This window comes from Notechis scutatus, chromosome 1 (assembly GCF_049901735.1).
Source record: "Notechis scutatus isolate UNSWTSFEM ecotype Mainland chromosome 1, rNotScu1.2, whole genome shotgun sequence".
NCBI classification, from domain to species: Eukaryota; Metazoa; Chordata; class Lepidosauria; order Squamata; family Elapidae; genus Notechis; species Notechis scutatus.
Genome location: NC_142009.1, coordinates 315,105,125 through 315,118,037, shown reverse-complemented (window position 1 = coordinate 315,118,037; position 12,913 = coordinate 315,105,125). Strand labels below are relative to the sequence as shown.

The window sequence follows — 12,913 nt, the reverse complement described above, 5'->3', positions numbered from 1 at the left end:
AGTCAGTGCTGCTCAATAACTATGTTGCTGAAATAAGGTGTTTTTCACATTTAAGTTATAACCATATGATGCAAGGTTGGATCAAAAATCTGAAAGATTTGTGGAAATATTCATTGTCTTTCTGTGCTATAGTTTGTTTTATGGTTGCCTTGTTGCTATGTTAGTTCATCTTCCTCCCTTCTACAATCAAAGCCAGAAAATTTTGTTGGCTTCTAGGAGGATCTTGTAGATTGCATTTAAAAAAGAGAATCAAATCCTCTTATTCTTCCATCTGATTTATTTTACTTTTCTTTATTTTTCTGAATTTTGCACAAATTCAGTTTTTCCTCCTGATTCTGGACAGCTTTATAAGAAGGTTAGGCAGCCAAGGAATTCTAGAATGAATGCCTAAAACTTCTTGAGTTTGTTCCAGTGTAAACTGAAAAACTAAATGTGGAAGTAAATTTCCTGAGTCTTGAAAGTTAATAATTTCCTGACTTCTGGGGCTAAAAGTATGGCATGAAGATCTAATAGCCCATATTTAAAACATACGAGTTCCTCATAATGGAAAAATTGGCAAATAGGAGTATTAACAATCTGTATATGTAGGAACAAGGTATGTCAATTATGTGTAGTCTGAATGCAGCCACCAATCTTGGTTTTTGCTTTATTCTTCAAAATGTTAACTACAATTTCTCCAGGATTGCAAAGGACTTAAATTATTTGTGTAGGATGAAAAAGCCTCTTCTAAAATAATTGATTCTACTGCAAGACTAATTTAGAAATTAAATTAAATTCTTGCAAGAATAATTAAGAGGGTATTTTATTTACTTCTGAGCTCACTCACACAACAGGTCAGCCAGTTGTGTATGCGTGTTTGTCATTTCTTTCTTTTTTACCCAATCTCCAATCATGCCCAAAGAACAAATAGCAAATAGCCTACAAAGCTAGTTGCCAGTTGGCATCATCTGCTCACTAATTAGTCTGTTTCATGATTGTTAATTGAAGTTGCATGTATGGAATTTGTGTGCTGATTGCTTTAGGGATTTAGCCACAGAATTTCAAACATGAGGATAAATAAATAGAAAGCTCCATTACTGTACGCTTTCTTTACAAAAACACATTGCCTGTTTTCCTTGCAGGCAGTCCATGTGGCCACCAGGTGTTTTTGTCACCAGCTTGAAATTCCTGCCAGTGACAATTTTCTACTCTCTATGCCAGGGTTTCTTAGTCTTGGCAACTTTGAGATGTGTGGACTTCATCCATAATGCAATGCGTGCGTGGCCCCCCCTGCACATGCGCACGTGACCCTCGGCACTCACACTATCTGCCTCTGCGCATGCACTTGCAACCTCCCCCACGCAACCCCCGCTCCCTGCACATATGCACACGTCTCCCCCATGCATGCACAGCGGATACACGACAATCAGCTAGCTGGCGGGGGGCGCACGCATGCGCAGTGGGGCTATTTCGGGGGGCTTCTCACATGCTGGCAGAAATGGCTCTGAGTGCCACAGGTTCGTCATCACGGGTGTAATATATGTGAGAGTTATATTCTTGGCTTATGACTCTGGTTTATTAGGAGAGAAACAAAACTCACCTTCTAATTTCATTGCAACACTAAGCAAACCATAGTCAGGACTTCCATGATTTAACAGCATTGGAAGGCACCTTGGTGGTCTTCTAGTCCACAGTTCCCCAATTTTTTTGGTTTTGCAGATGGATCAGGGTTGGCTGGGAGAGAGGAGATGGTTCCAAGTGTGCAGTGGGCAAGTGCTCTCTCTTGCACAGCTCAATTTGCACGAGCATTGGGCACACGAACACGCCTCCTGCGCAAATGGAGCACACACACACACACACACTGCTCATATATTTCTGCAGCCCAGGTCCAAAAGGCTCAAGGCCTGGTAGTGGGCTGCGGCCTGGAGGTTGGGGATCCCTGTTCTAGTCCAGGAGACCCAGGGGTGGGATTCAAATTTTTTAACAACCGGTTCTGTGGGGGTGGCTTAGGTGGTGGGCGTGGCTTGGTGGTTATGTGACTGGGTGGACATGGCTTGGTGGTCATGTTATTGGCTGGGTGTGACCAACTCCATATCACTCACATCGAGGCACACATCTCCTCGCCTCACCTCTCATGACTGTGGAAATGCTGCAACAGTCGTAAGTGTGAAAAATGGTCATAAGTCACTTTTTTCAGTGCCATTGTAACTTTGAATGGTCACTCCACACAAGTAAAGTACCAGCAAAGGAGGGGGGAAAAACTCCAGAGACGTTCCTGAGACAGGAAGTCTAGTCCTGCCAAGAATGTAATAAGGGTTAACGAAGAGGCAGTTTCTGTAAGCAACACCAGAATGTTTCCTTCCTGCCTTCCTTACAGGATTAGGCCAGTAATTTCTTCTAACAACTGGTTCTCCGAACTGCTTAGAATGTTAACAACCCGTTCTAGTGAATAGGTACGAACTGGTAGAATCCTACCCCTGAGGAGACCCTATATACCAGGGGTCCCCAACCGCCGGTCCGCGGACCGGTGCACGGCCGCGGAACAAGCCTTACCGGGCCGCTGGTTGCTGGGCGCCGCCATCTTTTGGTAAAAAAGCAATTTTTCGTCAAAAAGATGGTGGCGCCAGCGCTGGTGAGCTTTTCCGGTAGAAAGCCATTTCTACCCGAAAAAGCTCACCGAGCGCTGGCGCCGCCATTTGACGAAAAATCACTTCCGTGACGCCACCGGAAGTGATTTTTCGTCAAAAAGATGGCGGCGCCCAGCTGACGCCGGAACCGGGCGCGGCGCCCAGCTGACGCCGGAACCGGGCGCAAGGCGTCGAAAAGGTTGGGGATCCTGCTATATACCATTCCGGAATATGGTTCTCTCTTCTGGAAAACCTCCAATGATACAGCACCCACAGCTTCTGCATGCCAGCTGTTCGACTGACTAATTGTTCTTACTGTCAGAAAATTTCTCTTTAATTATAGGTTGGATCTCTCTTTAATAACCTTCCATCCATTTGCAACAACCAAAGAGTGTGCATAGACATATTACCTCAGTCATACTAAACTAAAATTGTTCAGAATTCTAGCTTATGGTGATACTGCACGTTAATTCAGGGAATAGTAACACTCTCCTAAGCCAAATGCTTTGTAGGCACCTCCCGCCACAAAGCTGCTGAAATATTTTGGTTTATAAATGCAGTGAAGCCTTTGAATGGAATGTGACCAAGAACATTAGCTCAGTTAAATCCTTTCCTTTCCCAACATGGCTGTAAACTTAGAGTCATTGGTAAATAAATAGAAGAGTAGAAAGCTGTAGTTCCTTTCCGCCACAAGAAAGCTGTGGATGCCAAGCTATCAGTTGCATCCTTAAATGCCATCAAAATTAAATGAAAATTAACACCTTTAAAAAGGCCAACATTTCTCCTGGGGCTTAAATATGAGGTTGATTTTGACATATGACTAATCCCCAATCTAAGATCCAGGATCAGGTTACAGGAAGCTGTTTCCCAGAAAGTTCATTATAATCTAAACTCAAATCAGTCATTGCAGAAAGGCCAACATGATATGATATAATTATTGAGCTAAGGGGGAAAAAATTAATAAGCCTGTCTAAGGAGAAGGGAGGGGCTCCTCCCCTTTAGCTAAAGTGCTAAGGAATATCAAAGTTTATTTTTTTGATAATAAACATTTACCTCTCTCCCCCACCCTTTTTTTCTTGCTAGGATGAACTTGACCTTACGGATAAGCACAGAGAAGCCATGTTTGCCCTCCCAGCGGAAAAGAAATGGCAGATCTATTGCAGTAAGAAAAAGGTAAGACCTTTGAAGTATGTTTCCTCCACGTTACCGGCAGTCCTCAACTTATGTCCATTCATTTAGTAACCATTTGAAGTTACAAGGAAAATGAAAAAGTGACCTCTCCTTTACAACCATCACAGTATCCTCATGATCATCTGATCAGAATTTGGGTGCTTGACAACTGACATTTACAATGGTAATGGCACCCTCAGGTCCTGTGGTCGCCATTTGCCACCTTCCTAGTCAGCTTCCGGCAAGCAAAGTAAATTGGGGAAGTCAGATTCGCTTTGTGACATGATTCACTTAACGACTGCAGTGATTCACTTAACTGTGGCAAAAAAGGCAAAATAGGTAAATTTTGGCATGATTGTGTAACAACTGGCATGCTTTACTGGTCCAAATTATGGTCATGAGTCAAGGACTGCCTGAATTTTTCTTCTTTTATATATATATATATATATATACTTTTGCTCCTTTTTTTTCTAGACATAAGATAAAAGAAAATGCTGCAAAATGCCTTTGAACTGGTTTGAAAAAAACAGGAGGAAAATTATTCTGGCCTGCAAATACGTAGACCAGATCATAAGATTCCAAACTAGCACGATTATTTGTATCCTGGGAGTTTATTCGTGAATGCAACAAAATTATGATAATTTAGCATAATAAAATCAGATGTTAAAAACATATGTAAAATTCTAATGAAGCAGCATGTAACATAAATCACTCTGGGCATATTTATTCTATTCTATTCATTCTTCATTGCACAGATGTATTTCTGTAGTATTTTGTCTAATAGCTGCAATACAGAATTTTAGCTACATTACATAGCACCTTAAGCTTATTACATGAGCCACGGTGGTGCAGTGGTTAGAGTGCAGTATTGTAGGCTACTTCTGCTGCCTGCAATTTGGCAGTTCAAATCTCACCAGGCTTAAGGTTGACTCAGCTTTCCATCCTTCCAAGGTGGGTAAAATGAGGAGCTAGATTGTTGGAGGCAATATGCTGACTCTGTAAACCACTTTGAGAGGGCTGTAAAGCACTGTAAAGCGGTATATAAGTCTAAGTGCTATTGCTATTGCTAAGAGAAAAGCATCATATCTAATTATCCTGGCATATCATCCAACAAAACTCCTTTTCAAAAGGAAAGGGCTGCATCAAGTAACAGATATATTGACTGCTTTTGATCACATATTTAACCAGTCAGAGAGGGATTTAGCCAGGGGTGGGATGCTGCCGGTATAACAACCAGTTTGGTGATTGTGTGCGCACGCGCGTGAACAGCAATGTAATTTTTTTTACCTGCTACGTTACTTTGGGGGAGTAACACAGCTGAGGAGCGGCAATCCGCTCTTCCACGCTGATCAGCTGGGACGATAAAGGTCAGGACAGTACAGGGGTGGTCGGGCAGGGGGGCCCACATGATCGTTGGAGCAAACCGATTGACTCCCAGCTGATCTTCGGAGCTAGGGGCTCGCCTGAACCGGTCTGAACCAGCAGAATCCCTCCCCTGGATTTAGTTAGGTTTTGTTAGCTTCAACCTTGATTAGAGGGTGGTTTTTTGGGGGGTGGGGTGTTTAATAGAAGGTAGCATGTGGTAGTATCTGATAGTTGCCGGTAGTTTAGGATGCATTAGGTGCATACCCACAAGTTAGGTTAATTCAGTGACCAGATATGCACATATGAGAACACAGACATTGGGATATAATGGCAGTATATCAAGAGTTCCTTCAGCAGTGGGATGGGTGGCAGATAAATTTAATCAGTAAATTAAGTTCAATTTCTTATTATCTATGGGCTTCCTTAGGCTTGTGCTTTACATTTGATCTCCAGAAGTTGATTTGAACAAGAACAAGACCCATTTTACAGTGGAATGAACTGTCTAGACCAGGGGTGTCAAACTCGATTTCACTGAGGGCGCATCAGGATTGTGTTTGACCTCGGGATGGGCATGGTCAGCTTGATGTCACTCGTGTCACGGGGTGTCTGTGGTGGTCCGAGTGCTTTGCCAGCAAAAACGGGCTCCCAATCTCCATTTTCAGCTGCGACAGCCTTCTGCAACCCTCTGCCAGCGAAAACGTTTTCACTGGCAGAAACATCATGGGCCGGTCCTTTGCTATTCCCAAGGTGGCCCCACAGGCCAGGTCTAAGCACCCCATGGGCTGGATTTGGCCTGCAGGCCTTGAGTTTGACACCCCTGGTCTAGACTCCAGAGCAGTGTTTCTCAACATTGCTTAGCTGAAGATGTGTGGCCTTCAACTCCCAGAATTCCCCAGCCCAAAAGGGAGATGAAGTCCATACCTCTTCAGCTTGCCAAGGTGAAAAAACTGATCTAGAGAAAATACGGAAACATCTTTGTTAGAAGTATTTTTCCAAAGAAAAAATAGTCATGTTTTTAAGCACATGTTTCAGCTGTAGGGAAAGTTTTTAGGTCAGGCCATCCCTGGTCTTATGATTCTCTAAACAACATCACCCATCATTCCTGATCATTTGCCGTGCTGGTTTGGAACTGAGCGACGTTTGTCTCTAATCAGTCTAAAACATCACCAGACTCAGGAAGGATGATTGAACTATTGAACCCTTTTCAGTTCAGAAGAAAAGAAACTTGTGAGCTTTTCATGTTCATTTTATTTCTTGTTGAAATATTAGTTGTCCAAACATTAATGTTCTATTTCTGTGTCAAATTAAAGGCAATCTAAGTGGATTTTGAATTGAACAGAATAAATACTAAGTCCAAGACTTCCTCAAGTAAAGATCAGCACCTAGTGATTACATGAGATATTATGGTGATCTAATAGTGCCCAAGTTCGAAGGAGGCTTGGCTTTTTCAGGTTCAGGCAAGAGGGGTTACATGCTTCCATCTGCTACAGATAGATCATAAACTAAAATCCTACTGTAAATATGATAGGGCCATTCTTTCCCCCACTTTTTCTTCCTGGCACCCCACTCACACAATACAGGTAGTCCTCAACTTACAACCATTTGTTTAGTGATGGTTGCAAAGTTGCAATACTGAAAAATGCTTTTATGACTGGTCCTCACACTTATGACCATTGCAGCATAATCACCTGATCAAAGTTTGGGAACTTGGCAACCAGCATGCATATATAATGGCTGCAGCATCCCAAAGTCCTATGATTGCTATTTGTGACAGCTGGCTTACAATAATTAAGTCATGGGAGAAGTGGGATTCTCTTAATGGCCATGTGTAATTCACTTAATAACAGCAGTGATTTGCTTAACAACTATAGTAAAAAAAGATCTTAAAGTGGACAAAACTCACTTGACCGCTTTGCTTAAACAATGGAAATTCTACCCCAATTGTGGTTGGAAGTGGAGGATTCCCTGTAATTCCATGTGAGATTCAAACCTTTGGATTTTTTTTCTTCATAAGCAGTACGGTCCCATCACAGTATGTAGTATTGCTGTTTTATTTTTTAATTCCATCGAAAACTGCAACCTGCCCTATTACTGACAGCTGCACTTCTGAAATTCAAAAGCAGCTAAAGATGGACACCTGCAGACATTGAGTTGCCCATCTGTGTTTGTGGTATTGGAGGAATTTAAAGAACAATAAATACAGGCAACATGACAGGGAATATCCATCAGCTGTATACCTTTTTTATTATCAGAACTGGCTGCTTCTGAAAACAGAATGGCAGATTTGCTGGATTCATCAAGACGATGTTATTTAAACTGAATAACAGGAATCAGCTGCTGGGAAGAGACCTGCTATCTTTGTGCAGCAGTGTCTAACATATTTGTCATAGCTACCATGATCTTGAGGGGTGAACAGAGAAAAATTATCTGTATTTTGCAGAAATCTGAATGGTGTTATGATAGCTTTCAGCAGACAGTGAAACAGGTTCATGAAGAATGACTCAGTTCATAGCTTTCCGTGACCTGCTTTTGAACTTCCCCAAAGAACCTGGTTGTCATTGAGAGATTGGATGCTGACCGACCTTGGCCTGTTGTGACAGAAAGAGTTATTTCTCTTATGTTAAAATAATGAGATAAATGGAACAGCCCTTTAGGCCTTCATTCACAAATCTTTGTGTTGATTAGAAAGGTGACTTGGCCATGAGCATCAGTGGTCAAGGGATTAAATCTGCTGTTTTTAATGCCTCATAAATATTGAATTCCTCCACAGCCAACAGAGCCACACTCCCACTCCCTGTCAGCTGTTCTTCTTCCTCCTCAGATTCAGTCTCCGACAGGGGTATGACAATTATTATGGTAGCCATGGTCTCATGAGTTGTCTCATCTCTCTAAGTAGATAAAGTTCTTTCACACTAAACGCCTAGGGCATTACTACCACCCTTTCCAAAAAGAGGTCATCAGCTTGGGAAGCACCTTTTTTTGCTAAAGTGTAGCCACAAACAAGGCCTCCCACTCAGTTATATGTAAAAGAGCACCTTTGGCTCCCTGGAGATTTTCTCAGATGACATCCAGCAGTCTTCCTGGGGTCATTGTTACTGCAATATCTGAAATCCAGAGAGAAACATCTACAAGTGAGAGACTTTTACAGGATCGGATCTGGGTCAGTCACTGAGACCAGAGGTTTTGTCTTCTGAGCTTTCAGACTCATGGTGGAACCCATCTTCAGGGAACTTCTCTTTAGCAGTTTGTGCTGTTCTGGGTGTGGCATTTATAGTCTGTTGTAAGTGGTTTCTTAGATGTTGATTGGGGTGTGTTGATGCCTGGCTTTTAAGTCATTTGCTTGTGTTGCCCAGCCCTTGCCTTCTAAGTACTGGTGGTAAGTACTGAGTAGGCTGGTGGTAAATCAGCACTCCTGTTGATTGACAAGAGGGGCCTGTTTCTCAAGATTCAATCACTTCCCTGTCTGCTTTTGTGCCTGCTCATACGACAATCTTAGGAATTGCAAAATTGAATGTGTGACCTCGAGAGAGACTTTTGGCCACAGTAATATATGCAGAGTCTGCCCTCTCATCATTTTATTTTATTTTTGGATTGAGGAATGTTTTATTACAGTCATGCTTGGCATTTAGAAACATCAGCTAGAACCTCTGTCTCTTCTCTACCCATTAACCTTTGCACATTTGGTGCCCCAATGGTTCAGGTAGTTTGGACTCATGAACAATCAAAGAACACTCACCCACCCACCCCTAACAATGAGATGCCAAAACAGTCCTAATTCAGAAAAATATGAATGTATATAATTGTAGAAAGAAATGATGGCTGGCTGCTTAAAATGAGAAATTGACAGGAAGAAAAGGTTAATTCTGTAGAGGCAATAGCAAGTCCATGTGCAATGACCCAAAGCAAGAAGGCAACCTTCAGTATAGTTTCCAATAAATAGAGCAGTTGTTCTATGGCTCCAGTTGAGAGGCGGATTTTCAGATTATGATAACAGTCTTTGAAGTCGTTTCAGGCCAGTGCATGACCCTAATAAGAAAGGGAAATGAGGATAGAAAGATTGCCTTGTCAGGGAGATAAAATACAGATCTGAAAGTAATATCGTTGTGGGTGGATTTGATTTACAGCCAATCCCAGTGTGCTTTCTTCTCAGCTAAGCTTCATAATTCCTAGAAAACATGTCAGTAGGTGAAGAAAATCATTAGAAGGCAGAGTTTCATGTTCCTTTACAGTCAGGTCTCAAAAAAGTGAAATACATATACTGTGTTTAGTATGAAAGGGGAGGTATTGACTTTCTTTTGGATAATAACTTTTAATTAATGAAAGGTTCATCTACATATCATTATGGAAAGGTAGCACTGGTTTCAACATTTTGTGTGTGCGTTTGTATCCCTATATTTCACAATTTCATCAAGAGAAGACTGCAAATAGAAAATCCCAACACCAAGTTCCGAGTCATGGCAATCCAGCCTCTTATTTTCCCATATCTTATCCTGCAGAATTCTGAATCCAAATTGCCAGTCAAAACCACTGTGGTTTTTGAATCCCCCAATTTCGGTTAAGAACATACTTGAAAGTGAAGATTCAAACCTGATGGTGGGATTTCAGAAATAGCTCTGTGTTTTGGAAGCTTATCAAATTGAGATTCTGTTGTTGACATGTGGTAAGGATGCAATGATTTGTGAGAACCATTTTCCTCAGATGGACTTTGGTTTGGTTTAGTTATTTTTGTATCCCAACTGAAGAAGTTATATCATAAAAAGAGAGCTAGTTAGGTGTAGTTGTTTAGGCACCAGTTTAGTAACCAGGAAACCATGAGTTCTGTTCCCACCTTAATCATGAAGCTAGCTGCGTGACCTTGGACCAGTCACTCTTTCTCAGCCTTAAGAAGGAAGAAATGGCAAATCTCTTCTGAAAATGTTACTAAGAAAACTGCAGGGGCTAGTCCAAGCAGTCACCAGAAATCAAGACAAATTTGAAAGGAGAGAAAAGAAAAGAGCATTCTGTTGTTTGGTTTGAGCTCAGTTAGAGAAAAACCCATTCCTAATAGCCCATAGGTATGTGTTTTGCAAGGGTGGAGGAAAGTTAACCCTTCCTCACAATGGCATTGGTTATCTACAAATAGCCTTCCAAGCTTCATTACAATCTTTATTCTCCCATAATGCTAGGCAATGATAAAAACAGAAATTTATTTTTGTAACATTAAAAGAGGGACACCACTCACTGGAAATGTTTGTTCTTCTTCTTATAGAACATCATTGTAACAATTTTCCAAGATTGTTTTTTCTTTTTCTGAATGACTGGGTATGGAAGGCTGCTTGTAGAATGAGAATAGGGAATGAATAAAGAATGAGGAATAGCCTTAGAATTGCTTAGGATATAGATTTATTTTAACACCCAAGTGCAAACAGCAAGACTGAAATTAAAATCACTGACCAGTTTTTATGAAACAAGAGACCTTCTCTTCTAATCTTTCTGAAAAGCTTTATTAAATTGGTGTAGCAAAAATGTGCATATCATGACCCTTGAAGCAGTAATACTCTATGAGTATGCCTATTCTACCCCTTCCCCATTTATTTTGGGAGATCGTGGCATCTTTTGTATAAATGTTGTTTTTCAAGGTGATAGGTTTAAGTAACAACTGCGACATTAGCAACTGAAGGTCTTGCAAAAATGAAAACAATTTCTCATATTCATGCACATACAGCGAGCCAATTCAAGATTCAACCTAAATTGCCTTTTGTGAGTAAAAAGTCTTATTACTAGGACGGATGTGAAAATTTGAAGTAGATTGGTTATAATGATGGCTTTGTCTGTGCAGAGACTATTACAGTAGCCATGGTGATTCTTGTAACAGATTACTCTTCCTTAATTGGGCTACTCCTTTTAAGCATGTGACAGGGGGAGATAACTGGGTGCAGTGGCTCATGGGTGACTCTTAACCCAGTCTTTGTCATTAGGATATTTGCTGGGATACAAAAATAGGGGAGCGCCTAAAGGAAAGACAAAATGTCCATGTCTGTATTTTTTTAATTGAAGCTCCCACAATTCTTTGCCATTGGCTGTGGGAAAAAATAATTTCAGATCTTTCAGTTCTAATGTGTTTTATAAATAAAGACACCTTCAAGTAATGCTCAGTTCCTCGTATCTGTAAGGACATGTCTATGTACATATCTACAGTCTTATCTATATTTCTATAGATATGCTGTAAATTTGTAGACAAAATTGAAGAGGTTTGCTATTGATTCCCACTCTAATCCTAGTGGTCTATTTAAATCTGATCCTATTTATGTATTTTTTAAAATATACTACTGTTACCTGCTAATCTTTAGGAGCTTGCTGACCTTTCCTTTTTCCTACTATTGTTCCCATTATCCAAATTCATATGCCCCCTTCTAATACTCTCCAGATGTGTTGGATCAAGTAGCAGAATGACATGCTGGCAGTGATAGTTGGTATTTTTAATCCCAACACATTTACATGAAGGAAGAGCAGCTTATTCTCTCTATCCTGTGCTATGTCATTCAGGAAGGAAGGATGAATTGAAGAATGACGAATTCCCGTTCTGGTATAATCATCAGCTGTTGCAATCAGTTTTAATATTAGATGTCTTTAAAATATACCAGAAGGCTAATAACCAAACTGACCCATCAGAATAATAGAATAATAGAGTTGGAAGGGATCTTGGAGCTCTTCTAGTCCAACCCTCTGCTCAGGCAGGTTGTTGAATCTCTTTTAAAAAATCTCTTCCAGTGTTGGAGCATTCATGACTTTTGGAGCATTTACAACTTCTGGAGGCAATTAATTGTTCTGTCGGGCAATTTCTCCTTAGTTCTAAGTTGCTTCTCTCTTTGATTAGTTTCCATCCATTGCTTCTTGTCCAGCCTTAAGGTGCTTCAGGTGCTCATTCTTTCATTCAGTTCCAGGTTTGTCATCAGCTGAATGATAGCCATAGTGCCTGAACTAAGAATGTATGGGCTACCAAATGGTTTTCATATGATGTTTTATTGCTTTTGTCCTACCAACCCAGATGTTCCACAATAGGAATAGGCCTTGGTGGAGTTTGCAATTCCATTTTCACTGCTTTTTTTCTGGATAAAACCCTTGCCAGCATGATTCTTATCTCTGTATATATAGACACAGGCACAGGATCTGGATATATTTGCCAAGGCCTTCACTGCTACTCTATCAAGTGCTAGCCTGTGTGGTATTTCTTGAGTGCTGGTTCCTTTATTCTTTATCCTTTAGTCAACTCAAAAAAGCAGTATATATCCACTGTTTCCACAAAGCATGGTAAAATTATAAAGTCCAAGGCTGGTAGTTGCACTGTTGTAATTAATTTGGTCTTCATTATAATTAAAAATTTCACTGTATTCATTGCTAGAACTTGCAAATTATTCACATTTGCATGTTCAGCTTTCATATCCTAGTTTTCTGAGCAAAATTTCAGAAGTGGTTTATTGTTACCTTCATCTTGGGGAGAGTAGTTGGCCCAAATTCAAACACCTGGGTTCTATGCCTAAGGCAGGACTAGAACACAGATTTCTCTGACATAAAGTAGTGCCTTAATCACTGGTCCAAACTGTTTCCATCTTCAGTTATATAGCTTGATTTGCAGAAGTGTAATACAACAGCATTGTGACTGAGTGGTTCTCAATGTGATTTAGAATAGACCAATGTTAATAAAAAGGCACCCTTTCAGCAAATATATGATATTTCAAAGTATGGTGGAGCAAATTAAATTTCTTTTTATTCAGGATCATGAATGCTTGCCA

At 40.7% G+C, this 12,913-nt stretch overlaps 1 protein-coding gene across 4 annotated transcripts in view; it reads left to right on the top strand.

Annotated features, from left to right (window-relative positions):
• The window catches only part of DAAM1 (dishevelled associated activator of morphogenesis 1), a 153,166-nt gene that overhangs the window by 78,628 nt on the left and 61,625 nt on the right, over nt 1-12,913 (top strand). For all 4 annotated transcript variants that reach the window (XM_087952340.1, XM_087952338.1, XM_087952341.1 and 1 more), the window contains exon 3: nt 3,690-3,779. In XM_087952340.1, the coding sequence (XP_087808466.1) occupies nt 3,690-3,779 (90 nt within the window). The remainder of the gene's footprint in view (nt 1-3,689; nt 3,780-12,913) is intronic.